Raw genomic sequence first — 25,266 nt, 5'->3', positions numbered from 1 at the left:
CGGTTGCTAGACACCCCGATAATGGACAGCCGCTCGCAAAAATGCCAGGCCTCTCCTTTTTTTTGGCTCATCCACCTCTGTTATTCCCACCAATAATTCGGTCTGTTACCTTGGCACTAATGGCTATTTCATTCCACAATCACAAGACCACGCCTCTCACAGGCACCAGAGCGAGTGCAAGCTGCTCTACTTCCATTCATTGAGTGAAAATCTCTGCTAAAGTATGTGAGTGCAAAGCAAGCCAGCACTGGCCACCTGAAGATGTGTGTGCCCTCTTTCATTGAATCTCATGGTGCTTGGTTGTGCTGGACACACAAGTGCGCACACTATACTATACGACTGTCCATTGAATCACTGAGTTGACCACGGAATGCACTGCAAATATTTTTGGGAAAGCTTTCGTCCTTCAATTATATGTAAATGATTTTTTTTCTCATTTTTCGTAACCCCAAAATTACATATCATATTATATTATTATGTGAAGGTTATACATTGCACAGGACCACACATGGTGCCTGAATTATATACCATATACGCGCGTGTGATGGCCGCACACATGTAATGGCTGCACCCCGAACTTTAGAAAGAAAATTGGGAAAAAAAACTTTAAATATTTCCCGAATAAAAGCCGCACCACGAGTTTTAGGAAGTTGGGCAGTGCCGCGGCGTCTACTGTGCGGTGCAAGAAATACGGAACGTTTTGTGGTTACTGCCGCCAGGTGGGGCCCAAAAATCAAGTGAAAGCCAAAATGAAGCGTGTGGTTAGAAGTAGAATTGCCAATAAAAATTAAGAACAAAATATTTGAGGAAAAAAAAAAGTCGAGCATGGGGACAGCGGCCACCACCTCGCTTACAAAGGGGGCGCTCCTAGCCGCAGCGATGCCCACCCGTTACAAAGGGTGAGGCCAGCAAATCCAATCCAATCCAATCCAATCTAAGTCTGTTCGCTTTTCCGTTTTACAGCCATTTCCTCGATCGCCCGAAGCATATCATGTGCGATCTCGCAATCGGAACGCATCGCTGCCCTGATTTGTTCTGCGCTCGTGAGCTGAAGGTTTTCTTTTTCCTTGATGAAAAATATGTTAGTTATGCTCACTTTAAGCTGAAAGTGATTCACTACGCGAAAGAAGAAGGAAAAAGAGCGGCTGGACGAAAGTTCGGCGTTGACGAAAAATGTGTACGACGATAGTGCTCCCAAGAAGATGCCCTCAGGAAAACAAATGTTCAGAGGCGCACTTTCCGAGGAAAAGCAGAGTATGTTTCCGGAAGTTGAAAACTCACTTCTAGAGTATGTGACGGAGACGCGGAGCAACGGCTTTGCTGTTTCGACTGAGATGTTACGCATGAAAGCGCTAGACATTGCACGCAGCAAGGGGATTGCGGCTACCGTGTTTAAAGCCAGCAATGGGTGGATTTCGCGCTTCATGAAGCAAAAAAACCTGTCCATTCGCCGTCGCACGACGATGTGTCAGCGTCTACTCGAGGTGTATGGTGAAAAGCTTCTGCAGTTCCACAAGTTTGTTATCAACAAGCGCAGAGAACATGAGCCCCTTCTCTCTCAGATTGGTAACGCCGATCAAACCCCGGTTTGGTTTGACGCACCCCAGAATGTGACAGTCGAGGCGAAGGGAAAGAGAGCGTGCGTGCGCTTACATCGGGGAGCGAAAGGCAGCGATGCACGGTCATGCTTTGCATCACAGCGGATGGACGAAAACTACCGCCTTACATAGTTTTTAAGCAGAAACGTCTACCTGCGGAGAAATTCCCTGATGGCATCTTTGTTCGTGCGCAGGACAAAGGATGGATGACGGATGAGCTGGTGACAGACTAGTTGAAGTGTGTTTGGGAGAAGCGACCAGGGGCGAATCTTGCGACGCGTTCTCTACTCGTCCTAGACAGCTTCAGGGGGCACCTGACAGAGAGCGTGCGGCAACAGCTCCGCGCATCTAACACGGACTTGGCCGTCATACCTGGAGGCATGACCGGCATGCTTCAGCCGCTGGACGTCTCCGTAAACCGCCCTTTTAAGTGTGGATTTCGTTGTGCGTACAGTGAGTGGATTGCAACGGCCCTCCACCAGAAGACTCCAACCGGCCGACTGAAACGGGCATCGCTTGTGGCCGTTTGCCACTGGATACTCGAAGCGTGGGCCACGGTTTCGTTCGAGACTATGAAAAAAAGTTTCCAGGTGACAGGGATATCAAACAGGCTGGACGGTACGGAGGATGACCTCATCTGGGACAAGGACGAGCCTGAAGTCCCTATGAGTTCGGAGGAGGAGGAGGACGACGACGAGGAGTGATATTTTGGACACGGGACGAGCCTTAAATCCCAACGAGTTTAGCGGAGGAGGACGAGGAGCTTTTTGACAATAATAAAGGCAGGTACCACCGCAAGTAATTTTTTTCGCTGTCTTTTTTTCTCATGTAATCGCCGCACCCCCTGATTTTCACCCCAATCTCGAAAACAAAAAGTGCGGCCATTACACGCGTGTATACGGTAGTTTTCTGAATTGGCACAGGCCAAACTAACAAGATTTCAGTTTTATTACAGTTTGCTTAATAGCTTAACATCCAGTACTCACCTAAACAAGGCTTTTTCTGCACCAAGGATTTGAACAGTGGATGCTGGGTACTTGGCCAGATTAGTAAGGCTGCCTGCATGAGATATCAGCCGTGCTCCTACCTGCAGTCAAGAAAAACACAAGGTCCATCACTCAGAGACTCAAAAAGTAAGCTTATCAGCCGAAAACATCTCAGAATTGATCAACACAGGCAAATACAAAACTTGTTGGATGTATACACTACCATCAATCCCAGTTGATACACCGAGCTCAAAAGGGATCATGAAACAGTTCAATATAATCCCTCCTTAAAATTAAGGGGGGAGAGTGCTTTTGGGGAGAGAAAATTGCAAAAAAAAAAAAAGTATTTCTCAGACATAGGGTTTTTAAAATCTGGAGCTACTCTACTACTAATCTGTGATTTTTCTGATCTTCAGAGTCAATATTTTGACTGTATTATGAGTAGAACACAGAGCCACGCGTGCCCTAGACAGATTTTGGGCAGAACACAGCTATTTACATGACAAACACATCACAATCACCACCAACGTTACTAGAACCAGCTTCAGTTTGAAAACTCCCTGCCTCCGCTGTACTTTAGCTATTCGGAAATTATTGAGGTTGACAACATCGGAAAGGGCCCAGTAGTTTATTTTCTGCACCACAAACATAGCTGTTACGATTTTGTAAAGCGATGTGTATCTTTATGTCGTTCTTGCCACCGTGCAAAACGCTCACATGACAGGCGCACGTGGTACAGGATTCATACTTGTCACCTTTCGCAATCTGTAAGAGCACGGAAATTCACTCGTGTATGATTCCCGAAATACCTGCATGTAATTCTTAGCTTTTGAAAGCGCCATCGATTGTTCCAACTCAGGGAAACACTAAGAGTAGTTTGGCGTTCCGCACTTCACTCGACAACCTGAGAAAGCCAACTGGAGCTTAGCGTGGCCAGCGCACCCACAATCATATAACGATTGGATTGCTAATGCAAAAGCCAGCCTGAGGCAAGCCAACCCGGAAAATCCAATATGGCAGTGCCCGTCGGTTCCTTGCATTCACGGTGGTGCCGGCGGCCGCTACCTCGATTCAAAGTGCATGCTGGTGAGTAACTGCTCCCGCGCTGCTTTCCGGCATGGTTATACTATGGGACGTTATAGGATTATAGCTATAGCGCGCCAAAGAAAGAACTAAAAACAAGCAAAGAAAATACTTTGCTGCGGTGGCCACTTTTCGGGAGATCTGAGGTCGCATCTGTACAACCGGGAGATGTAATCAAAATTTGGGGAACCCCCGGACAATTTGGTAGAGTTGGCAGGTATGCATATGTCTCCTCTTTTCTCAAGCTGTCACGCTAAGTTTTTCACACCGCGCACTGCCTTTTTTTGATAATTTTCAAAAAGTAACAGACCTGGTCCGTGTAGACCATGTTTTTGAGCATGCTTTAGTCATCCATTGACTGACTGTGAATAGTATCACAGAGAGGGACCTTCAGAACAAAAAGGAATGAAATCTGTTAATTCAGCGAACTATAGAGGAAAAAAAAAAAAAAGGAAATAGGAAAACTAAATTCATCACATTTAGGAGCCGCTAACTTCCATGGAGTAAAGTCTGTGCTTAGAACTCACGCACGCACCGTTGCGATGTCTGCAGCCGCCGGCAAACGTTCCAGGGCGATGAAGCTTGGTTCGACTGTAGCGCCACTCACCGTACGGCGCTCCGGAGCTACTGAAGCTGGTTCTAGTAACATTCATCACCGCCATCTTCGTCTTATTTGAAAGGAAAGCCATGTATTTTCCCAAGCATGCACACTAAAAGGGGTCATGACACCAATTTTGGAATACAGGCTGTTCACTGAATCTTATTCCCGATGTCCAAGCAACTAAACCTGAAAGTTTCAGCTCCATCGGAACTGCAGATATCTTTAGAACTAGTACAGTCGAACCCGGATATATCGAACTCAAAGGGGATCGCGGAATAGTTCGATATATCAATAATTCGATACACAGAAATCAGCTTGGGATGGCACTTGCGATGCGGAAAAAGCATACCGTAATTTCTCGTGTAATCAACTCACTCGCATTATGAACCCACCCTCCACTTTAGCAACTGAGAATTTGGAAAAAAAAAAAAAAAGCGTTAAAGCCAGCCCCCTCACATGCAAGCGATTAAACAATCTCAGCGACGAGCGGCAGCGACAGAGCAAAAAATTTCCAACTTGGTGGAACCACCGTGCCACCGCGGCAACTCAAAACAAGGTTGCACTGTGGCCCGGGCAGAAATCGCCAGTGTTTTCGCTTGCATGTCGCACTCCATGTCGTGTCGGTCGTCTCATCCACAGCTCATTTCTTGGAAGCGTGCCAAGATGCTGCGCAGCGATAACGTCGCAGAGTGTTTATCATTTGATAGCTCCTGCGGTGGCGGGGAGCGAACTTGGCAGACTGCCTGTGATGGCTTGATTGCACAAGCCTGGTTCGATTTATCATGCCGCACTTGGGGCGGGCGTAGCCCACTGCCACAAAATCATTAGAAAGCGTGATGCAGTAGCTGCAAATGCTGTTTGCAGCGAAAAATGCTAAAAGCCAGTGTCGTGATCGCAGCTGACCGCGTGCTTTCGTTGATTCATACACGTAAGAATGAATGACTCCCGCAAAAAAGAAAAAAAAAGAAAGAGGTAGATCTGCCGCTTCTTGACTTCCGCAGGCGCCATAGCCACGTCAGCCGCCGCGCGCAGAGGGTTCGCAACACACGCTGGAGAAAGCGTCCGACGTTCCGTCTGAAAACAGGCTGAACTGGCTTGGCGCATGCGTAGTGCATGCTACTGCGAACGAAGGCCGGGAAAGAGGAAGGAGAGAGATACCTCAGCAAAAGAATGGGCACACCTTTGCGCTTCGCTCTGTCGCACTTTTCCCCTCTCGTTCCCACCGGTTCTCTCTGGTTCATGCACGCACATGGCTTGCAAACGTCACGTGCTGGTGCGTGGGAAACGACAACCGCAAATGCGAGCGCCTTTAGGGAATGGGCGCGGCACTGCCTTAGCCGAACTGTCCCCTCTCATTACTTCCCCGCATAGCTTGAAAACGTCACGCGGCAAACAGCCAAGGGTGATGAGACAGTCTTTGGGAAAGGCACACTTTCCAGTGCGTGGTGCGGAGTTCGATATATCGAACGACCGATGAAATTGAGTTCGATATATGACGCGCCTTTCCTATACTTTTGCATGGGATTTTCAAGGGGCTATTCCGTGAATTCTATATAACCAAAATTCGATATATCAGTGTTTGACTGTATTTTCGCTCCTTCACGAACAGCACTTTTAACCAAGGCAACAGCGCGGCGCTTGTGGGTGGGATTCAGGAGCCCGTCGGCTCTTGAGTATGAAAGCCGCATGAGCTAGCCCGCTCGAACAATACACACTGTACACTGAAACAAGCCTCAAACGAGACACACAGAATGCGCATAGAGTGCCGGCCGACAGCGCAGTAGCGTAGTGTATAAGGTGCAGCGCGCTACATCGAAGCGCCCAATACCCAGTCCCATCTTAGCAGCATCGTTTACGCTGCTCATTGCCAGGCCCAAGTCTGGCCACAGCCGCATTAGGAAAGTAAACGATAAACTCGTGAGGCTTACAGCACAGGATACTGCAAGCTTACGGCAATGGTGCCGCTCGCAAGTGCGGCAGATGGCGATCCCTAATCGTCACTAGGCCTACATTGCTTAGCATCAAAGCCACAACGGACGGCAGTTTGTAAGTGATCAATCAGCAAGGCGTTTCAGTAAAAGGGTCACTCCATCATGGAACTTCCTCTCAAACCCATTGTTTTGTAGTAAAGGAAATTATTAGTTTCGGCGAAGCCTTAGCAGCGGAGCTAGCATATAAGAACACTGGCACCGCACCAGCGAAAGGCTGTAAGCAGAAACTACCATCGTATGGCCCAACATTTCTCAAAAAGCATTTATTTTTTAAATTCCCCTTTCCGGGACCTCAAAATTATTACGAGGAAAACAAATTTTAGCATGCTTTTCTGACATAGGTGCAAGGAATCTGCTGTATCGCTGGCACGGCTTGCGGAAGGCTGGAGGGCACGGCTGGCGCGGCAGTGTTTATTAAAGGCAGTGGAGACAGTGCTGCCACGGACGATGGCAGCAGTTGCAGTGAAGGTGGATGCGGGGACAAGAACTAAATCGCGCTTCACTACAGTCTTGTTTAAGAAACATGCTGAATACACTCATTGGGAGTCATGCTGGTCTTAGAGCAAGCGCGAACACTGTAGCGTATCAGCGCCGGCTTAGAGGTATTTTTTTAATGAGGAATTACCATAACGATCCGCAAGAAATGAACATGCTATTTTGCCATATCATCTCTTCTTGATGAGATATCTAAAATAGAAATACATATTTGAAATCAGCATTCTATGCTGCACTTGCATGCCAAGTTGCAACAAGATATGTTAAAAAATAAGGAAAAATTTTCAACACCCTCATCCGCTCAGCATGCCATTATTACAGTGCTCACTAACGGAATTGACACAAACAGGCTTCTGCGATGCCCAGAACAAAGCTTCATGTTTGTTTCGACAAAAATGCCAGCAACTGTACAATAGTGTATGAATAAATGACCGGCAGAAATTATAGTTACTATAATTAACAAAACAAAGTACTGGTAAGGATGTGAAGCACATACTGTTTCACCGATGAGCGTTGCAAGGTTAGGAGCGATGTCATGCATCTTCGACTTCAGGTATTCCATGAGTTCTTTGCGGTATTCCACGAGGGAGATGACCCGGGAGGCAAACAGCTCGATGTTGATTAGGTCTACAGGTGATATGTCCATGCCTGCAGAAACAAGGTCAAAGGTCTCCACTGCAGCGCTGATCTATGAAACACATTCCTAAACACTAAACGTCCTCCAAGAAGCATTCTGAACCACATATAACCTGGAAAAAAAACTTGCAGCATATTTGTGCAAATATAAAATGGAGCCTGTACAGGCTTTACTTCTGGACTACGTACAGCATATACAGTGCGTTGCACAATTACATGCACACTGTAGAATACTTCTCTCAGCTAAACTGCTGAATCCTCGCAGCTCACATTTCGCACAGAGATGGCGTTTGGTCGGCAGTATTCTTTAATACCAAAAATGTTTACGGTACTTCCCTGATTGAATCTGAAGTCGGACGTTCCTATCGTATGCAGCGACTGCGAAGCAAAGCAAGCTGCTGCCCCAGCGCTGGCATCAGAGACGCCATCTTGTGCCGGATAAAGCACAAGATGGCCCCCCTGATGCCAGCAATGGGGTAGTGGCTTCTCTTGCTGCGACGTGCCTGTAATTTGGCAATGCGCTGTACAAACACTGCAAATAGCACAAACTCAAACAGCATCGTAGGCTCACGTGCACATTGGTACACTTACTGTGACCACCCTGCTTACGTTTGCTATTACAAATGAGGCAATGCTCTTGGCAAAATATGTGACAGGGCAATGAAACTGAGTTTCGGATAAGACAGTCATGGCTGCACCAGTCGGTTGTAACAAACTACAATAGAATCTCGGTGATACGAATTCGCGAAATTTCCGGCCAGAGTGCATTGTGTACAATGGGCAAAATTTCAGATGGTCCAACATTCTCCTGCGCCACTACGCATGATACAAACGCACGAACTGCGACAGCAACCTTGAACACTATGCACTGCCTGCACATCGCTGACTCCGCTATCGCCAGCCGCGCTATATGCACGCATCACAAGCAGTTTGCGGTGACGCGTGGTCTGCACCTCGCAGACACCGCGAAAAGTTTTCAGCGGCACGTGGATCACAAACCACATCCGCCGCAACCGCCATAGCTGGCGGCGGCATACGCGGCTGGTGCGCACGGACCGGACATCGCTGGCCCTGCGAGCAGTTTGCGGCGCCGCGCGGCTCGCATGTCGCCATCCCCATTCTTGCTGCACGCGCCTCGGGAAGTACAGTAAAACCTCATTAAAATGTACCCGCTTTAACAGTAGTTTCGTTTTAAAAGTAAGTCAAGTCCCCGACTCGGCACCTATTCAATATAATGCATTTCGCATCTGCATAAACCGTACCAGCTTATCACGGATGTATCGGTTAGCATGTACCATTTTCACTTTAAGTCGTACAATTCACGGCGGTAGCGCCTCACGAAAGACTGACTAGCGTTGTGACAAACCTCCATAAACGCGACCGATGTGATAGCAAGCTACATAGCCAATGACAAATCGGAGCCAAGTTTACCAAATGCAGCTGCGATGATGATAATACAACTAGCGCCATCTTGCGGCGAGCACGCCAACCCAAGCCGTAAGCTAACTGTGGCCTCAGAGTCCCACATCGCTGCGGAACAGATCACGGAATCATCCACATACTCCGTCCTCCCCCTAGCGGGCCCTATTTTGGACCAGTCCGAGCGACCACCCCTTCTTTCTCCGTGCCCCTTACATAGGCCTTGGTTCACTTTCTTTCGCATGTGTGACGAGGTGACTGAGCGGTGAGCGACGAGAGTTCTCCAACCGTCTGCATCATACTAAAGCTTGAACAGAAACATCAGGTGCTTAGTATAAATGACAAGGTGGAGACTGTCCATGCCATCGAGAGAGGGGGCAAAAAACTTGTGCTGGCATGTGAGAGAGACTTGCCGCTAACTACTGTGTGTGGCATTTGGAATGCCAGATAAAAGCTACTCGGCAGTGCTGTCGCGACTGCGAAGAGATGTCTAGTACGAGGACCAAAATTTCCGGATGTGGAGGAGGCGCTGGTGCGATGGCTGAAAACAGCTCGGTCGAAAACCTATCAGTTAGCGGACCTCTCCTTGTTGAGAAAGCCCTGGTTTTCGCCTCGCAGCTCTACCATGACAACTTTGTGTGCAGCAATGGCTGGCTAGCCAGATTCAAAGCAAGGCACGAAATAAGCACAAAGAGCGTAGCTGGAGAAGGCGCCGCGGCTGACACTGAAGGTGCAGAAGATTCGAGGAATGGCCAGCTTGGACAAATTTTAGAAGACTATGCGCCTGACGACATATTTAACTTCGATGAACCCGCGCTTTTAGAACGCTCGCATTCAAGGGAGAACCATGCACCAGCGACAAGCATGCCAAGGATCACATTTCAGTTGCACTCGCATGCAATATGTCTGGAAGCGAGAAGTTGCCACTTCTCGTCATTGGCAAGTCAACCAAGCCAAGGTGCTTAAAGGCGCCCCACTGCCCATCAGGAGTCCTTTACAGGAATAACACCAAGGCATGGATGACTGGGAAGGTTTTTGATGAGTATGTGCACTTCATTGACCGCCGTTTTGAGGCGAAAGGAAGAAATGCTGTTGTTATCCTTTTCAACGCATCGGTGCACGTTGCGGTGGATGGCCTCAAGGCACTGAAGCTGGTGTCTTTGCCACCAAACACCACAGCGATTGCCCAGCCCTTTGACCAGGGCATCATTAGAGCTGTCAAGCAGCTCTACAGGAAGAACCTACTGCGCAGGATGCTGCTTGTACTGGAATACGGCAAGGTGTACGCCATTGACCTGCTGGGTGCGATTCACCTGCTGGAAAACTCATGGCGGCAGGTCGAAACTGCTACCATGCAGAACTGTTTTAAGCACGCAGGTTTTCGCATGCGCGGGTGACGCAGACGACGCAAGCGATATCACAGGCGTCCCGGACTAAACGTGAGAACCTGCTGACCGAAGTATTTGAGAGGGAAGGTTCTTCAGAAGGCATTACCTTCTCTGAATTCAGGGACATCGACAACGAAGTGGAAATTTCGCCAGACATGTCGGATGAAGCCATCGTTGCCTCAGTGGTGGCGGAAATGGCTCCAACTGACAGTGACAACGATGACAAAGAAAGTGTGGAAGACTCGGGCCCAACAGTGGCAGAAGCTGTGCGCGCTGTGAGCATCATGCGGCTGTTCGTGGAAAAAAGGGGACTGGCCGAAAAGCTGGCTCACGGCCTGAATGAGTTTAAAGCTGCTGTTGTCGCTGCTAGAGCACCGCGATGCCAGACTAAGATTAGCGACTTTTGCAGTGTAAAATAAAGGCTGCATTTTTTATTTCCAGCCTACTGCCGGTTCTGCTTGTTTATTGGCAGGTAAGTGGGTAATTTTACGCTACTCCTGTTAAGCCATAGTACCGTTTAGTAAATACTTTTTCTGAGTTCTGGACAACTACGGCTTAACGATGTTTTACTGTATGTGGAGGCGGGCGGACAGCACATCACCAGTATCGCGATCGTTTTCCATCGGCATCGCGAAGGTTTGCAGCAGTGCGCAGTCGTGAGTAGTAGTCAGCAGCGCACGCGGGTGGCGCGTACATTGTAGACTTCGCGACCCCTAGTCGTGCTGTACACATCAAGCGCAGTCTGCGGCACTACGCGACTGGTATTTCGCTGTCTCTTATCGTGCTTTACGCGCCGCGAGAAGTCCGCGTAGGCATGCAGCCCGCACGTTGCCAACGGTACGATAGACTGACGCGCTGTGTGCGCCGCGAGTGGCGAGCTATGACAGCGCGACCATAATAAAACTTCTTGGATGTAAACAAATATGCGCGACTGCCTTTCTAATGCTTCTGCATGCTTATTTTCGTTCGTTCTGATGATACAAATATTGGGATGATATAAATTTTTTCGCGACCACGTGAGATTCGTATCACCGAGGTTTTACTGTAAAAGGCAGTGTAAAACTGTCCCACAGGATATAAAAAAAAAAAAAAAAGAAAAAAGAAAAAAAAAAGCTTTCATTTCCTCATCCGTGGAGACCGAAGTACCTCTATGAAACTTGTTCAGGCATAAGAGAAAATATATAACTACTTTTGAAACATGTCTCATGTACTTCGAAAGTGCTTTCTTTAACACCTTCCTGTCTGTGAGAAAGGGATGGTTTATGGGTGGTGTCATTTTTTTTTTTTCTTTAACAAAGCTTGCTTGATACAGGAGTGTCCAGTATCAATTTGTAGAGGAGAAATTCCTCTTCAGAATGGTATCAGTGATAATGAACATATTTATTGAATAAGTGATTAAAAAAAGAACTATCAGCAAAAAAAGTGCAGATAAAAGAAACACAAAAACATCAGTTTCTTGATACAAATAAAAAAAAATTGAAAATATACGCTTTTTACAAAGGGGATCAATGCAAAATTACAGCAAATTCTAGCTTTCTGTGTACAGTATTCGCTGAGTTCGGAAAGAAAACAGTAGTAGAGGTCGACTACGTCGAGGTCGACCCCTGGCTGTCCCCTAGCGGAAAACACGACTCCCTGCGCTGCCAGCGGCAAGTAATACTACTCAAAAGACTGTCACCCTGCAGATAACAGTTGTGACCTTCAGAACAGTGATCTCTTCCGATCTGCGTGCAGACGTCAATATCGCGCGATCCTGGTGTGCAGAAACTGCACGTTTCTGCGGAAGTTGACGCATCGGAGAGCTCGTTTTTGGGTGTGAACAGTAGCAGTGATGACTTGGAAGATGAATCCAGTTTTTCAAACTTTAGCACTGACAGCGAAACTATGTCAAACCAACCCAGAACGTCGACAGCCATGACTCAGTAAGTTTTGCTTTTGCCCCCGAAAATTCCGCTTTTGCTGCACACTGATCGGAAGAAATCACTGTCCTGAAGGTCACAACTGTTATCTGCAGGGTGGCAACGTCTTTTGGGCAGTATTACTTGCCGCCAGCAGCGCAGGGAGTGGTGTTTTCCGCTAGAGGACAGCCAGGGGTAGACTTCAAGTACTGTTTTCTTTCCCAACTCAGCAAATACTGTACACAGAAAGCTAGAATTTGCTGCAATGTTGCAATGGTCCCTTTTGTAAAAAATGTATATTTTGAAAAATTTTTAATTTTTTTATTTGTATCAAGAAACTGATGCTTTTGCACGTTTTCTTTTTACTTCAATTTTTTTTAGCTTTTTTTTTTTCATAACATAATATGTTGATTTTTCACTAATACCATTGGGAAGAGGAATTCCTCCTCTACAATTTGATACTAGACAGTCCTGCACCAAGAGAGTTTAATTAAAGAAAAAAAAAAAATATTAATGACACCACCCGAAAACCACCACTTTTCCCGCGGGTAGAAAGGTGTTAAAATGTGCACTAAATCCACTGGCGGCTCAGAATAAGAAGCTGGGAAAAACATACCTGAAAGATATAAAACCCGATTACTGCCAATGTACAAGTACTATCAGCATGAAAACATGAATAAAATGCAGGCCAGGTTATCCTGATCCAGCGCACCGATTTAGAGTTCGCTCACACGCTATGCTTTTCCCTCAGACCTTATTTATCAGAAGCATCCTCAAGATGAGCTTTCTTGGCTCGACAGTGATGACATTTTACCTCAGATAACTGCTTTGTTGACAAACAGGAAATCATTTTCTTGTCCCAACTTTTACAGATTTCCACCATTTAAAGAACTGCACAAAATCCAACGCTAGACACACTGGACATGGGATGCACTTTGCTGTTGCACTGCAATTACAAAAAAAAAAAAAAAAAGACTTTTCCCTTTCTTGTTTCACTCGTGGATGAAAAGTTTGCATTGGCCATATGCAGGACATGCCATGTCATTACAGTCAAACCCGAATATAACGAACTCGGATAGAGCGAATTATGTTTTATATCGAACACTCGAATTTCTGCTAGCATTATGCATATAAAATGTATTTTTTATAACGAACTACACATCGGATATAGCGAACTCAGCGCGCGCGATCGGTCGCCAAACGCCCGCCAACGGGCGGGCCTTTGTGCCGGCTCCGAGTTCTCTCCGGGCAGCCCACGCTGCCGGGCCACAATACTTCTAGCGCATGCCGTTGTCAGATGGGAGGGGGATTGGCGACGGCTCCGTTTCCCAAGGTCTCACACAGCGCATACGTCATCACGCGCCCGCTAGGGTGCTTCTGCTGCTTCTGCGTCGATGCCACGCTTCCGTAAAACGCAGGAGGGGCTCTCTACAGCAGCTTCCACGAGGGACCCTCCTGTACGCATGCGCGGCCGTCGCCCGGAGTAGCGTGAGTAGCCTTTAAAATCCGCGCCATCGGCCAGCCTCTCTTTGCAGCGCTCCTATTCGGCAGCTGCCTACCATGTGATCAAAGACGTTCGAGCAGCTCCGGACCTATTGCGCTTCGAGAAAGAAGCAACACCGGCCAGAACTGGTTTCAAGTTTGGGCGAAGGGAAGGCAGCCTCCGAACAACGAACGCGTCAGTGGCGAACTATCCCGCATCCTCGGAGCTTTCTTTGTTCGCGTTTGCAAGTCGTGCTGCTGCTATTCTCACGATTCCGGACGTGCCTACGTTGCTGCTGGCTTGCATTCCGGCGCTACATCCTGCAAGATGACGACGAAGCAGCGGCGTGCCCTACCGCTTTCCGACAAGCTGGAGATAATTCGCCGCGTTGGCCGCGGCGAAAAAAAAGTCTGACGTTGCCGCGCATTTCAAGATTCCACGGAGCACGTTAAGCACCATTTTGAAAAACCAGTCGGCCATCAGAGGCAATGCACAGGAACGACCAAATGGTGACGGCTTTCGCCACCGCAAGCCACCTTACGACCAAGTAAAGAAAGCGCCGTACCAATGGTTCTTGGACGTTCGCGCGCGAAATCTGCCGGTCTCTGGCCCCATGCTACAACAGAAGGCAAAAGATTTTGCCTTCGTCCTGGACGTCGAGGGGTTTACAGCGGGCAGTGGTTGGCTCCAACGATTTAAAGACCGCTACTCCATCACCGGGAAGGCGGTTGCAGGTGAAAGCCAAGCAGTGGACGCTGAGAGTGCTGAAAAGTGGGTGCAAGACGTGTGGCGTGCTGTCACGAAGAGATACGAACCGTGCAATATTTTTAACACCGACGAGACTGCCTTGTTTTGGCAACTGCTGCCGAGCAGAACCTTGGCGCTAAAGAATGAGAAGTGCCATGGCGGCAAATTGAATAAGGCCCAAGTCACCGTTCTTCTCACGACAAACATGGACGGTTCATCAAAGCTGCGGCCGCTTGTCATAGGCAAGTTCAAGTCTCCTATGTGCCTGCGAGGATGCACTTCACTCCCAGTCACATACAACTCAAATTCTAAGGCCTGGATGACCAGAACGTTGTTCGAAGCGTGGCTGCGTGGCTGGGACGAGGAACTTGCAACAAGCGGGCGAAAGATTTGCCTCCTCCTCGATAACTGTTCTGTGCACCACTGCGGCGTCACGCTCAAGAACATCGAGCTTTGTTTCCTGCCACCGAACGCAACAGCGGTTTTGCAGCCCCTCGATCAGGGGATCATCCGCGCTTTCAAGCTGGGCTACAGGAAACGCGTCGTTGAGCGGCTGTTGGTGAAATTGCGGGTTAACGACGAGCTCAAGATTAATTTGCTGGCCGCAATAGAAATGATTAACCGTGCCTGGCAAGACGTGACGCAATCCACAATACGCAACTGCTTCCACCATGCTGGACTATGTCGAGAGGATGCAGAAGCTGCTAGTGAAGCGCGCACTGTGCAAGATGACAGCGATGTTGCCACGCTGTGGGAAGAACTCGCTGATGTTCCGGACGCTGTGCCCGAAGAAGTTACCCTGGAGGATTTTCTCACTGTTGATGCCAACGTAGCCGTGACAGCGAGCCCGTTGGACTCGGAAATTGTTGCTGACATGCTGGCATCTGGTGCGAACGAGGAGACCGAGGAGCCGCCGCTCCTCGGTCTCGCTGCTACCGATCTGCTGCGCCGATACTGCTCCGGAATACAGGGAAGCGGACTGGAGTTTGTGGAAATGATGTCTCGTGTGGAAAGTGCGATTCTCGCTGATGGAGTTAAATGCAGTGTTCAGGCGAAGATCACTGCCTACTGCAAATAAGTGAGCATTTATCTGCAATAAATTTCTTTTGTAGATTCATGGTGAGCGGCACGGTTTTTCTTTAGTTAGTGCGTTTTCGCTGCGCTGTCTGGACATCGTGTATAACGAATTTGGTACTGAAGTTCGTTATAAACGGGTTTGGTTATAGCGAAATACTTTATATAGCGAACAAATTGCGTTGAATTACGCAGTTCGTTATAACCGGGTTTGACTGTACCAGCATGTTCACAGTGAATACCTTGCAAACAGATGCAGTCACCTACTAGTTATTTCTACCACAATTCTACAAGAACCCCAAGTTCTTTTTCTACATTGCGCCAACAAGTATATCTACAATGCCAACGAATTCAGAACGTCTAGCTGGCACCCAGCCATCAAAAGGACTGCCTCTACCCAAGTTGGGCTTAGCTGCCGCACGTGGCTTCACTGCACGCTGCTTTGACTTAGCGGTGAAATCCTGTGAACTTGAGATTCCAATACCTTTAAAATTTAACATTGCATTTCTCCACATCAACTGCCAAAGAGGAGCAGAAAAATGTGTAAAAGCTTGTCAAATATGCAGTGAAAGCTGCACATCACAGCAGACAAGTTATGGCAGCTTTGTGCACTTGCAGCCAATGATATGGCAAAAATGCGCCACGTGATTTAAAGGGCCAGCAAAAGTGGTTGGCTGTAATGGTAAACATGCTTGTTTTAAATTTACTTCCAGAGAGTTTTTGCAAGTGGCAAAACCAGCCTTGGGGAGGAAAAACATAGGCCTACTGCCTAGAATGCGCCCAATGGCACGCACTGTTACGATCTGACCCATCACCCCTTGAAAATGAATCAGAAATACTTCTTTTCTAGCCATCTTGAGTGCTTTAACAGAGTCTTTAAACAATTTCCCGATCGATCCTAGATGTAAATTTACAGAACTGAAAATCCCTACTTTCAAACCTGTATCTCCCCTAAATCGCACTCCCACTTTTCTGTCAATCTCATGCAAGTCCGCAACAACAACAAGCATCCATACACACTATTCTGCGAAAATCCTCAAATCTGAGCGGGAAACAACAACGCTGTACGCCACGTTTGCTCTTCCAACACTTTCTTTATGCCTTTCCTTTCTGGCTGCTGGCATCACTATGATGTGCCATCCTACTGGCCACACGTCGTAGCTGTTAATATAAACATGTCTTCCGCACATTGACATGTTTGGTTCGGCTCTCTATAACGAAGAGAGAAAGAGAGGTCCTCAGCCCTCCCAGTGTATGGCAGGGTAAAGTCACACACCCATGGATGCCCTTGCTGCATCAATGATGGCCTGAGCCTTGGCACTATCCATGACCACCTCCTCAAGTGCTTCAAGACTATCTTCAGTAAGGTCCTTCCGGTTTTTGATAAACATGGCTGTCTTGGCATAGCTGTAGTTGTCAGGAACAATCTTGACAAGTTCCGGAAAGTGATATGAGTACCACTCCCTGAAAAACAAAGACAGCAGTAAGCAATCCAGTACAGGTAAACTGCACATACAGGGAGCGCTTGGAGTAACGCACCTAGCCAAACAACCCTCACTGTTCACAGCTTCTTTCCTCACTTCGGCTAGAAAACACCAAAACCACAATGCACATATTACAGGCATAGTTGAATCCTGCTACAAAAAATTTCACACGACCCGTAAAAAGTTTTGCCGACGTAAAGCCTTGCTGCGGCGAAATAGGACTGAACTGAAAACTCGGAGACAATGGTACAAAATCTAGGAGGAGTAGCATACACACACACACACTAGTGACACTTCAGTGCTCGTGCGTCATCTATGTTGACACAAAGGTGCTCAAAAGTTCACAAATCATCCAGTCACGTGTGAAACTTGATGCAATCCGTATTCGTTCACTTTGACAAATTGGCACTGCTTATCAGTTTTGATGAGTAGAATAAGTGTACGATTTTTCACATACAACTATTAATGTAGCACTCAAAATGCGCTATGTCCTTGACTAGCTTTAATATTCCACAAAGCACAATAAACTGATGCAGTAAATATTACAGAAGTAACGAGACACGTATAGCAATAACTTTTTTTTCCCCAAATGTCAACAATCCATTGGTGGCTTTTCTCCCATTTGTAATAGCAGCCAGGAAACTTTTACAAACACATTCCAGGGAAGCTTTTGCAGCTGCTTGAACACCGAACTGCACAACAGGATTTTTTTTTTATTGCGTAAGCAATACTATGTTTCAGCCCGTCATGTAAACCCGGTCGGTAGCTACGTCGCGCTGCAGAAGCAGAAGAAAGAACAGAAAGAGAAGAACCGGGTTTAAGCTAAAACCCAGCTGATCTTTTTTACACTACCGAGGCTTGTGTGAAGCAAAATACCCGAACGACTGCTATGTCCGTACGTCATAGTGTTCAAATGCGCAGTAAGACAAGGCGCAAGGCCGTAGGGAGCCCCCACCTGCGTTTTCTGGCACGAACAACAAATGGCGCAACCTCCGCGCTAGCCGGGGCGAATAGGGTTCGATGCCCATCTTGGCGGTAACTGCCAGCAGTCACACTTCAAGCTCCAGGACCATTACAGTACACAAAGCAGACAAGGAAACAGAACCAGGCAATGACCGATGTGTGCGTGAGGGAGAAAATCCACACTCGACAGAATGGGCGCAACAACCAGAAGCCTGCCAACCGAACATCTTCTGATGACATTTGTGAGCAGAGTGGAGTTCTGAAATGTTCTGAAAACGAAATGATCACTGATGGCGCATTTGGTTGGGGGGACGAGAGCAGAGGCGCTGAGCATTAGAGAGCAGCACTGGAGCACGCCGAGCGAGGGTTGAACTGACCTCCCACGGGAACGCTCTCTGCATGTCGGGAGCAGTGCGCCACGACCACGTGACCGCACTTCTCTCCCCAGCATTCTCCACCTGCCCGCAGTGGTGGCAGTTGCAACCCGAAGAAAGGCCAACGGTTCGTGTAGAACAGCTTGTTTTGTATGCCTTTGTTCTCAAAGCGCGACGATCTGCCTCCCTTGGCCCTTTCGACACCAGCAGCGACTTTCAAACATGCATACAGCACCTGAGAAATGCTTTCTGCTCGTCGAGTGCCGACGCTTTGCAGTTGCCTTTCTGAGCGCCGCCGACTCAAGAGAAAAGATGGCGCGGATATGACGCTTTATGCCATGTGACTTCCTCTACACTAGTTTTAGACGAGGGAGCAGCCAGGAGCGCACTCGTGTGCTCTCAGCGGAGGAAAAGCCCTCCTCCTCTACCATTGGAAGCCACTGATTCTACTCCTGCTCTCCCACTGGAGGGCACCCACTTGCCTGAGAGCACTTTCGATGTGCTCTCGGGTGCGCCTGCTCTCCCACTCGAATTCGCCATGAGTGTGCATCTTTCTAGTGCTATTTTCCTTTTTCTTTTTTCAGATAAACGTGCGGGGTATACATGAGGGCTCCGCTCCGCCAGATGGTGCCACGCCGCTCGCTCCTGCCAGATGTTTTGCCTTGTTTTGTTGCGAAAGCAACACTCCGACAGCCAAAGCGAGACCTCGGGTGGTTGCATCTATGCCGTGCACGCGAAGAAGCTTAGCTACGGTCTCCTCATATATATATATATATATATATATAAAAAAAAAAAAAAATTATCCTCGGACCCCCAGACGAGTGGTTTAACCAAGAGCCACGCCTGGGACTGCGAATAGCGGATCTTAATTCTCCTCCTCTAGCGTGAGCGATAGTAGTGATGATAATAGGCTAGCCAGCAGCGTAATTTGGGCGAGCGTGTACTCAGCAATAGCGTTCACTCGGGCCTCTCCCTTCATGTGAGAGGGTGACATCAGAATCAGCCTGCCATGCCATTTGAATTCACGTTACCTCTATGCCACGGGCACGAGCTGCCAACTGGGGTCGCTCCTTTCATATGGGAGAGTGATATCAGAGTCAGTCTGCCAAAACCGTTTGCATTCTCGCCACCCCTACGACACGCAGGCACGTCTATGACTTTATAGACGATTTTATGGAAGGGTGAAGGGTGCTGCCATATTGGGGCACTGGGCTGCTTCCGTAGCAAAGGAAAGAGTTGACGACAATCCCCTTAACAGCCCAGTCAAACCGGATTCTCAGAGGGTCATAAAATGGTCGAATGTGGGCTGGTAGCTTACGCTCTCGCGTCATACCCTCAAAGGATAAGCTTAACTGTCCCCAATAATGTAGCACTTTACACTGATAGGGCGTGATAGGATAATAATGCAGCAGGCAAAAGAAGCTTCCGCTGTTGCTTTCACAATTCAACTAGGGTTAACCAGAGCTAAACGACAGCCAACTTTTTTAAGGTATATGTGCCATCGGCACTGAAACACTGAGTTGTATCAACAGCAGTCGGTCGTTGCTTTCATAGACATTCCTCGCATGTCAGTTTCCTTTTTATAGTCATAAAACTTGCAGGTTTCTACCAAATTTCCAGTAATACTTTTTTAACTACTTTACAATGGAGCATTTAGCACAATGCATTAGGTTGCACATCATGAAATAATGAAGCACTGCACTCCCACTATTCATCCCCCACATTTGATAAGGATTGAAAATCCTAGTCAAACTTGTCTGAGCCTCAGTGAGGATGGCAAAAGGCACCTGGTGTCCAAAAAAAAAAAAAAAAGTATGCAGAACTCACCTAACTCTCATGGCAAAAGTATTGATGTCCTTGTCGAGCTGATCCAAGAGAGCTATACTCTGGATTATCATGTTGTCAATGCGATTGACATTGAACTTGACCTTGGAACGAGAGTAGCTATGGCCCAATCCAAGCTGAGCCTTGGAAGAGGACACATCTGTGAGCCCTTTCACAAGCTTGGAGAAGTGCAGTCGCAAACCTGCAATTTGAAAGAGTGTTTGCAGTAAGAAATGTTTACCAGACCAGTGCACTGATCAAAGGCAAACACAGTCAAACCAACTTATAAGTTACAATACCTGTTTAAACAATATATAGGATATAACAATGGGCAGTCGTTGCACCGTCAGGCTTGCCACATGTTCTATGGTAAAATAAACCAGTTATTACAATGGTGTCATATTATATTATCTTTTATAACAATCAAACTTGGCCACTGAAAGTCAAAAACATGGAAACGCAGCAACCCCAAAAGTGCGCATCTACGCAGAGACACGGCAATAAAAAAAATATATAAATCGGGACAGAGTGCGTCGAGCCAATGCGTTGGTCGGCTGCGCTAGGGAAGCTTGCATGCCGCGAAGACGCGGGGGAGGTCGCAGCACTTCCTCACGCGGGGGAGGAGACAAGGCATAAGGCACTGCCATTCTGAAGGAGAGCTTTCTCCCCTTCGAAGCCGTCCACGGCTTTGGGAACTCATGTCCTCTCTGCCCCTGCATGGTGGAGCACACCCTTCCGAGGGTGCAGTGACCGCGGTGCACTGAACTATCCTCGCCTATTTGCTTTGTCCAGGCCCCCGCTTCGCGGTTGCACATGTTTTGTGGCAGGCGTGCAGCAGTGTTCGTGCACATGCCTTTGTAGCGTGGTTCTAGTACGCCATCATCGTTGCCACTATCTTGCTGGCCCTGTATTTTCCGTGAACAGCAATGGAGGATCCTCCTTCAGGAAGCACGACACCACCAGCGCAGAAGAAGCGAACAGCAATACCGCTAGAAGTTAAGGGGAGACACCTCTCTTAGAACATTTTTTCTTATTTATGGACCGATTTGGATTAAACTTGCATCACCTATGTATTTTGACATGCTGATTTTAAATATATAATTGTTTCTCATAGTTTTAAGAATTTTGCCTAATCAATGTTCATTTGGAGGTGAGCTAATTACTAAACACACAAGGGCATGATGAAAATGAGCCTGCATAAATTATCTAGAAATATCACATAGCGCAGCTAACCAAGAATGGAGGTGTTAGATTAATTTGAACTTGTGTTACAGTACATCAAACATTTCCGTGGAAAAGCTCGATTTGAAACCCATTATAAATAATTAGTTTTGTAAATATTGCCTCATCATAATTGCATATATTTCAGTCTTACTGCACTCTTCAAGAGAGTATTTTTGCAGCAATGATAAAATGATAGCAATAACACAAATAGTTCAAGAGATATCGCAAACTGCAGCACCCTCAAAAATGCTGTTTCGAGAAAACAAGGAAAAACATGTCAGAACATGTAGATTTAAATTATGGCAAGGTTTGACATATCAATATGATCAGAAATGGTTGGAAAGTAAATTAAAGTAAAAATTAATGTTTTATACCAATTTGAGCCAAAGTTACACCATAAAAAAATATAGACTCTAAGGAAAGGTCTCTTTTGGTGCCAAGACTATCTTTTCAGTAAATTTTCCCATATGGTTATTACATTTACCTTGGTGTCAAAAGATACATGAGGTTAGGTTTAAAGAAAATAACTAGCAAGAGCAGGGCCAGAAATATTGATCTGGTGACTGTCCAAAATTCGATTTTGAGAAATCGGCGAAAAACGTTTTGAGCATATGTTTGAATTAACTCGATAAAATTAGTTATGACTGGTTTCTGGTGTGAATGCACAGTTCCCTATCGAGATAATTGTCCTTGCAACTCAGAAGCGAATTTATTTCGAGAAAGTTTGCGATTCCGCATGCCGCGCGTGACGCCGTTTCGCGATCGCCGCTGCCGCCGCGCCACTACTCTTCTGAGTGTTCAATCTTTTGTGAACATGAAAACTGCTTAGGTATCACTTTTCAACTGCATCGTCATGACTGCGATGCTCGCAAGCGGCAGGAATCGCCTCGAGTAAATCGTTGGCTCTCCTATCTGTCGCGGGGAGCACCACAGAGCGCGGAGCGTCAGTGCTTCGTCGCTGATAGCTGATAACAGGATGCGGCGTTGCTGCGTCACCAGCGCGCCTCTTATCTCTACCTTTCTTGATATCTGGGCCAGAATGACGCTCGAACCTAAATTTTCCCCGTTTTACGCCGTGGTCGTGACGACGGGAAGTCGCTAAGCCAGCTAGGCCTATGAGACCTTTTCAAAATGGTGCCAGGCCACGTAAAACAGGCAATCTACCAGTGGTTCTTGAACGGCCGTGCAGCGAACCTGTCGATTAGCGGCCAGATTTTAACAGAAAAGGCAAAGCACTTCGCATACCTCCTAAGCAAAGAAGAGACAAGGAATGGTCTAAAAGGCAGTCATGGGCGAGGCAGGATTGCTCGATGTCAACGCTAGACAAATGGCTTGACGAAACACTGCCCTGCATCCGAGAAGCATATGCCGACTGGGACTTGTACAATAGATACGCGACAGAACGTACATTCGGACTAAACTAGAATACGCCTCAACAATATGGAATCCTCACCAGACCTACTTGATAGATTCACTCGAAGCCATTCAGAATCGGGCAGCACGCTTCATCACATCACAGTACAAATCGCAGTTCAGCATCACAGTCTTGAAATCATCTCTTGGTCTCAAATCATTAGCTTTCCGCAGGAAAATTTCTATTCTTTGTCTTTTTCACAAACTGTACTTTAACTTTCCAGCACTTCAAGAAAACCTTCTACGAGCTCCGGTACGATCATCTCGCCGTTTATTTAACTCTAAGCATACAGCGTTTGCACGGCTCCACCAATTCCTTCAATAAATCCTTCCTTCCCAGTGAGATAGAAAGCTGGAATAACCTCCCCGAATACATTGTCATTGAGGCTAATCCTTCTAGATTCAGACATCTCCTAATCGACTATCTCAATGAAAAATAATCTTCCTGTACCTTATGTCAGCTACCAAGCCCTGCAAACTGACCAGCCGGTTTTACTTCCATAGCTGTTATTTGAATTTGTTTTATATTTTTGCCACTCTGCCATGACTTATCTGAATTTGTTACTCTTGTCTTTTTTCACCTTGTTTTATCTGCTGTTTCTATTTTGTGTTTTTATCTTATCTTGTTATTTTCTATATATTTTTTTTCTATACTTCTATATTACTTTTATATTTATGATCATGTATGACTGCTGAACAACCCTGTACCACTCCCCCTTATGTAATGTCCCGAACGAGACCTCTAAGGGTTAATAAATGATGATGAAATGATGAGGGTTGTTTTTCAAGATGCTACCGTCAAAGATACACGCTGTCAAAGGCGATCCCTGTAAGGGCAGTAAGTAAAGCAAATTGCACGTGACTGGTTTCTTGTGTGCCAACATGGACGGCAGCGACAAGTGCCCCGCCTTCGCATTGGGAAATCCAAAAATCCCCGCTGTTTTCGCGGTGCCACAAGGATCCCAGTTCGCTACCTTTATGACGGGAAAGCATATATGATAACTTTTAAGCTAGGGGCTGGTCAAGTTTGATCAGCGGATGCAGCGCAAAGGCAGGAAGGTGGCATTGGTGATCGAGAATTGAACTGCGCACCAAACAGCTCAGAAGCTCTCGCATGTGGAAATTTTTTTCCTCCCACCTGACACCACTGCAGGCTTGAATGCTTGCAGCCTATCAGCCTATGAATGCAGGCTTCATTGCTTGCTTGAAGGCACTCCACCACAGCCATATTTTGAGCAAGATCACGCTGAAGCTCGACATTTCTGTCTAAGAGTTCAGTTCATTTTTAGAGCATGGGCAGAAGTAAGCTCCTCCACCATTAGAAACTGCTTCAGGAAGGTGACCTTCACTGGGGATGCCGGCGATGCGGAAGGTCGCGAAGCACTTACCAACACAGCGATGACCGAACTATGGTCCACAGTGAGCGATAGTGACAGGGACGTGTCGAGACTTTAGGTTTACATGTAGACGATACAGTCGCGACAAATGAGGAGCTGACAGACAAGGCTATCATCGCAGCAGTCAATGGCACGGACGACTGACAGTAGCGACGACGAACCGAAACCTGTGCAGGTTGCACCTCACCAGGAGGCTTTGCAAATGACATACCCCTGCAGGACTTTGCTTTTGCTAAGAACCTCCCACTGCACTATATTCAGCAGTTGGATGCCCTGCAGAAATATGTCGGCCAGATTGCAGTGAAACAGAGAACGGTTACGAGTTACGGGTCTCTTCCCACTACAAAATAAAAAGTGTAAGCTACCTCGTCCGCATTAAACATTCAGATTATAATGTTTTCTAGTTTTTTTGGTCTAACCCGATTATAACAATCATCGGTTACAACAATGATATTTCCACGGCACTTCAATATAGTTAAGTGGGTTTGACTGTAGCTGCACATGGCAGAAATGTGAACACATGAAACAGCACTTTACTACGAAGCCAAGTGCCAATGCAAGTCAATGGTATTGGATGGTCATCAATTTGTACGTTGCAAAACTACAGCTGTAAATTCTAATGAGCTCCCAAGCACAGACAGGGCAGGGCATGCAATCACCTCAATATCCTTCCACAAGTATGTTTCATGCTCCTTGCAAACCTCTGACATGCACTAAAACAGAAAGCGTGATCTCAATAGGTTGGTTTCCAATGCTAAGCTGAAAAATAGTGCAAATTGACATGCCACCGCTACTGCTCTTTTTTCTCCCTTTTACAGACAGTGTTGCAGAGAAGGCAAATCTATTTCCTGTACAGCACCACCAGTGCAAAACGGCTGCCAAGTGCCAGTTAGGGTGGCTTCCCTGCACGATAGCTTTGTAACACAGAAAACTGTATGCCATATGTCACTGTTTCACAACCTCCGTGACAGCAGATATAAGCGCAGGATGGTTACAGCGAGGCTATAACCATCCATGCTGCTGTTAGTGTACGTGGAAGGCACAATGCATGTTGGCAGCCTGTCTTCCAGTCCTCCAGCTTATCTTAGCGACGGAAGTACACAATAGCGTGAAATAAAAGCGAAACCAGTGCATAAACGCTTCCTGCAGGTGCACTGAAGAGTTAGATATATTTGTTTTAGTGTCAAC

At 47.0% G+C, this 25,266-nt stretch overlaps 1 protein-coding gene across 1 annotated transcript in view; it reads right to left on the bottom strand.

Moving 5' to 3' along the window:
* The window catches only part of Nop56 (Nop56 ribonucleoprotein), a 62,256-nt gene that overhangs the window by 30,646 nt on the left and 6,344 nt on the right, over positions 1 to 25,266 (bottom strand). Inside the window, exons 4-7 of the mRNA XM_084591094.1 lie at positions 20,048 to 20,246; positions 16,676 to 16,863; positions 7,251 to 7,402; positions 2,585 to 2,685 (exon numbers count right to left, since the gene is read on the bottom strand). Of these exons, the coding sequence (XP_084447220.1) occupies positions 2,585 to 2,685; positions 7,251 to 7,402; positions 16,676 to 16,863; positions 20,048 to 20,246 (640 nt within the window). The remainder of the gene's footprint in view (positions 1 to 2,584; positions 2,686 to 7,250; positions 7,403 to 16,675; positions 16,864 to 20,047; positions 20,247 to 25,266) is intronic.

Source organism: Amblyomma maculatum, chromosome 1 (genome assembly GCF_055883805.1).
Source record: "Amblyomma maculatum isolate TAMU_Amacu chromosome 1, ASM5588380v1, whole genome shotgun sequence".
In the NCBI taxonomy this organism is placed as follows: domain Eukaryota; kingdom Metazoa; phylum Arthropoda; class Arachnida; order Ixodida; family Ixodidae; genus Amblyomma; species Amblyomma maculatum.
The sequence above is the reverse complement of the archived record's forward strand: the minus strand, read 5'-3'. Positions and strand labels throughout refer to the sequence as shown.